At 41.5% G+C, this 4,617-nt stretch overlaps 1 protein-coding gene across 1 annotated transcript in view; it reads right to left on the reverse strand.

Moving 5' to 3' along the window:
• LOC122067746 (BEACH domain-containing protein C2-like) overlaps nucleotides 1-4,002 on the reverse strand; it is a 15,541-nt gene extending 11,539 nt beyond the window's left edge. Inside the window, exon 1 of the mRNA XM_042631612.1 lies at nucleotides 3,976-4,002. Within this exon, the coding sequence (XP_042487546.1) occupies nucleotides 3,976-4,002 (27 nt within the window). The remainder of the gene's footprint in view (nucleotides 1-3,975) is intronic.
• Between the last annotated feature and the right edge of the window lie 615 nt (nucleotides 4,003-4,617).

The following is a 4,617-nucleotide window of genomic DNA, read 5'->3' on the forward strand; positions in this document are numbered from 1 at the left end:
GAACCGAGCCAGAGGATGTTAGAGCGGGTTCCTTATGGGCTATGAGGGCACGGGTGACCTTAAACACCGGCTGGCCCGACAAGTCCGAGCCAGTGCCAGAAGAGACGGGAGTACCCAAACCGTGTACGCGCACCTACCATAAGGCTATGTATGGATAAAACAGGTATTATATCTGTACTTTTAGATATATACGTAGGCTACAATGTATGCCTGGGGTGGGGTTTGAGCCGAGGTCCGAGCCCGGTCAAAATCCCAAGTTTTGACTCTCGGATGGGTATGACAGGTGGGTACACCCACCCACCTGAGTGACCCATCCATCACTATTCACTTAAGTAGGAATAGTATATAAAGCTTTATGACTTCTTTTCTTTCCATTTATTACCCCGTACGTTTGGTGAGAAAAGTAAAGAGGAGAGAGAAAAAGAAAGGGAAGAAGAAAGGAAGAGGAAGAAAGGGAGGATTTCAGTGGCGCCGAAGCTCGATCTTGCCATTCCGGTGCCGGGAGAGTAATCTTCAACTCGAGATCTACAGTTGGAGGTAAGAAAAGTTGGGTTTATGAACATTCACAAACCCACGCTTTAAACCCTTGATTCGAGTATGAGTTCTTAAGATCTTGTAGACACCCTTTGAAATGATGAATCTAAGGTTTAATAGATGATTTATGTGTTGATCTTGAAGGATTTGAAGAGATATTGACAAGGTAGAAGGAGCATTGTGAGTTGGAAGTGATTCGGAGGGTTCGAAGTCATTTTTGAGCAAAGAAGGTAAGATGGTTCCCCTCACTCGAATCTAACTTAGATCTAAGCTAGAACCATCCTATAGGACTTTAAAGGTGTGAAGAATGGGTTGAGAAAAGCCCTATTTGGGTCCCCAAGGAATGGAGGAAGTTGAGAAGAAACTGGGGTTTTTCCGCCAAAACCGGCGGGTAGGACCGGTGGGTTGACAACCCACCTGAGACACCCACCTGAGAGGACCAGGGGGGTTCTGGCCAAACCGGTGGGTAGGACCGGCGGGTCCTACCGGCGGGTCCATACCCGCCGGTCCAAAACCGGCGGGTAGGACCGGTGGGTAGACAACCCACCTGAGTGACCCACCTGAGTGGCCAGAATGTGATTCTTAGGTCCGATCGAGCCCAAATCGGACGTGGGACCTTCTTTCGACGTTCTAAACATGATTTTGACGTCGGATTTCATTAATTTTGATTCTAAAATGGTGAAGTACTAACCCCTCTCAATTTTGTTAGGTTCACCAAAGCCTACCCGTTTCGCTCCGGATCTCACCCGTACCGAGCGGGAATCCTTGTACGCTACAGGTAAGTGGAGAGAGGACGTTTGGCCTTATTTCAAGGCATTTGTTTGGCATTCATATAACTATATCTAATCTAGTCATGTCATCATGAATATGCTATATAGATTAGTCATTCTTCGCATTGATGTGCATTTATGCTATGTTTACTTTTCAAATGCAAATCGAATGTGATGTTATATGTTGAATGTGGACATCATGTTGCATAATGCATTGATAGATTAGATGCCGTGGTCGGTTTGGAAACGAATGCATTGGTGGCCCGTGGTATGGGACACGGAGGCACTATGCAGTCGTACTGCATATAGGAGCATGCGGTATTAGGATTCTCACCATCCCGTGCTACGACCCTGCCCAACAGGGGTTAAGGTGTTGGGTTGCCATTTGGGGGGAAGCAGGGGTCGCGGTTGTCGGACACTGTGGCGGTTAGGCATTACGCCCGGCGAGTCGCGTAGGACAGCCGGCAACCCTGGTGGTATTTCAAGAGGGCCAATCGTACTGCTTTTAAATTGCTGGAGTCAGCACTGTCATTTAATTTATTTACATTTCTGTTGAGAGCCGGTGGACGGCATTGTTTTTATTTTTCCGAGTACTCACGGTGGGCCTTCTCCAACAGCCCTATGGGCGTATCGCGGGAGGGAGTTCGCGGCTCGTACCCGGAGTATACGCGCACTGTGGTTGTAGTAGCACTAAAACCAAAGACTTAGTAATGTTGATTAGGTGTATGTGATTAAAATGACTTGCATGGCATGTAGTGCATATGATGTATTGTGATGTGTGGACTGTTGTGTGTGGTCCACCTCTCTACTTACTGAGCTAGTGAGCTCATTCCACGTGTACACCCCTTTTTAGATGATTTTGCAGGTCATGCATCTGAGGAGCTTGGGGTGGGTCCCACAGTCGAGTTTCCTGAAGAGGACTGGTGGACCCCTGAGGAGTTTGAGCACAGCGTAGACTGCTCGTGCGAGAGCTGTGCTGCAGGACAGCAGTTCTGAGGCCGAACTGAGCTCCAGCCTTGAGACCGAGCCGAGCTGTGTACTCTGATGATTTTGATAAATTCTTGTATATACTTGATATTTGAACTTCATTCTTTTTGTGTATATATATCATGCCTTCGGGCCCAAATGTATATAATTATGGTATTATCATTTGGGTATCAAGTATATGGGAATTATTTACAGGTAAAGCTTAGTCTTTCGCTGATCTGATGAATTGATGTTAGTGTATGTATGCTGTGGTGGAATACAGTATCTGATGATCCTGGCAGGTTTGGGTTAACCGGTGTTAACTCGGTCACCGCTCCGGTTCAGGGTGAACGGGGTGTGACATTATATGTTTGTTATCATCAAAACCAACTATAGGAGTGTGGGCATATCCCTAACAATCTCCCCATTTTTGATGATGACAAACAGATGATTCTCAAATAAAATAAATAATCAATTATCAATAAATTGGAGAATCATTTCACAATTTTCTCCCCCTTTGTTAATAGCAAAAAGTGGGGTATTAAAAATCTCTATATTTTCTTTCTACCGTTTTAACCTTAACAAGGAGTGTGGTCAAAATAGCCCCCTTAAGGGTATGCTTAGGAGGAAAAAAAATAAGCATATAGTCCAAACTAAGACATGCTTCCCCTAAGCATATGCATTATGTAAAAATGTATTCAAATAACGAGTATTAAGGTGAAGCTCCCCCTAAAAATATGCAATAGATGCCAATGAAGCTAACATACATTCAAACAAGATAGATCATTAAAAATTCTAAGATGGTTGATGATGCCAATCATTGCCAATTTTGACAAACATTCTAGTGTTTCAAATTTTCCAACAAGTATATCTATCAGAGAACCTTTTGGAGTAGGATATTTCATCCCTTCTCTAATGATACCAAAACAACCATCAATGCATCATCTATCTTTTACTTTGGCTCTTTAGGCCAATAGAATCAAGCATATATTGGTCCCTATAATTTCATGGGTCCATCCATGTTACAATCAAAATATCCCTTCGGTTTTCAAACCCTTTTGGGTGTGTGAGGTCTAAATGGTGTGTATGCCCTTTGTGAATCATATATTTCATAATGTGCAGGTGGCCTATAAGATTTAACATCTCTTTGAGTCTTATATGGTCTATAAAGTGGATAAGGCCTTTGTGGTGCATATGATTGTTGTGAAGTATGTGATCTATGATGTGTTTGTGGTCAATAGGGAGTATGTGGTCTAAAATCCCTTTGAGATTTGAAATTCCTTTGAGGTCTATCATGCCTCTTGGAGGGAGTGTAATAATATGCATAATGGATGTTATTCCTTTTTGGAACTTGTCTTTGGTCATAATGGGAATTTCTTCTCTTTGGAGAAACTACATTTTCGTTTTCTTTTCCTTAAGCTGAGGTTCCACCATCATAGCCAAGTCCTTCTTTGTCTTGAGGACTTTTGCATTGGGATTCTAATAATGTATCCAAAGTCTTTTGACCTTTAGTAAATGTATAAAATATGGTAGTTTACTTTGAGTTATCCTCCTCAAGTTCATGCATTTTAGATGTCAAGGATTCTATCCTCTTGTTGAGGGAAAGAATCTCATTTTCTAAATTAGACTTTTCAGTCTCAAGTTTCAAGCTTTCTTCATATAAAGCTTCAAAAGCTTGTTGAAGATCATCATCACTGAGACTTACCTCTTGTTCATTGTCTCCATGAGCCATTAAGGCAAGGTCTGTGACTTCTTCATCGGAGTCACTTTCATCTTCATCCGATGAGACTTCCTCATCATTTTCTTCTTCACTTTCTTCATTTAATTATTTGGATGCTTTGAAAGCAATGAATTTGGGATGTACTTTCTTGAATTCTTCATAGAGATCCTTTTCATGGTTAAGAAGTGAGCCCATTAATTCATATAAATTTATCTCGTTCAAGTGTCGGGCTTCATTGATAGCAGTCATCTTTGGTTTCTACTTGGTAGGTAGTGACCTAAGAATTTTCTTGGTCATCTAAGAGTTGGTGTAAGTCTTACCAAGTCCTTTCAAGGAATTTATAATATTAGTAAATCTAGTAAACATGTCAGAAATATTTTCATATTTATGCATTTGAAATAATTCATATTCTTGTATAAGCATGTCTACTTTTCTTTCTCTTACCTCTGTAGTACCTTCATGTGTTATTATAAGTGTGTCCTAAATTTCTTAGGCGTTTTCACAATTACTTACTCTGTTAAATTCTTCCTCATTTAAAGTACATTAAAGATTGGTGAGAGCCCTGAAGTTGTATTGAAGAAGTACTAGATCATCGGCTATCAATTCTGATTCATCCTTTGGCATTGT

This window comes from Macadamia integrifolia, chromosome 1 (genome assembly GCF_013358625.1).
Source record: "Macadamia integrifolia cultivar HAES 741 chromosome 1, SCU_Mint_v3, whole genome shotgun sequence".
NCBI classification, from domain to species: domain Eukaryota; kingdom Viridiplantae; phylum Streptophyta; class Magnoliopsida; order Proteales; family Proteaceae; genus Macadamia; species Macadamia integrifolia.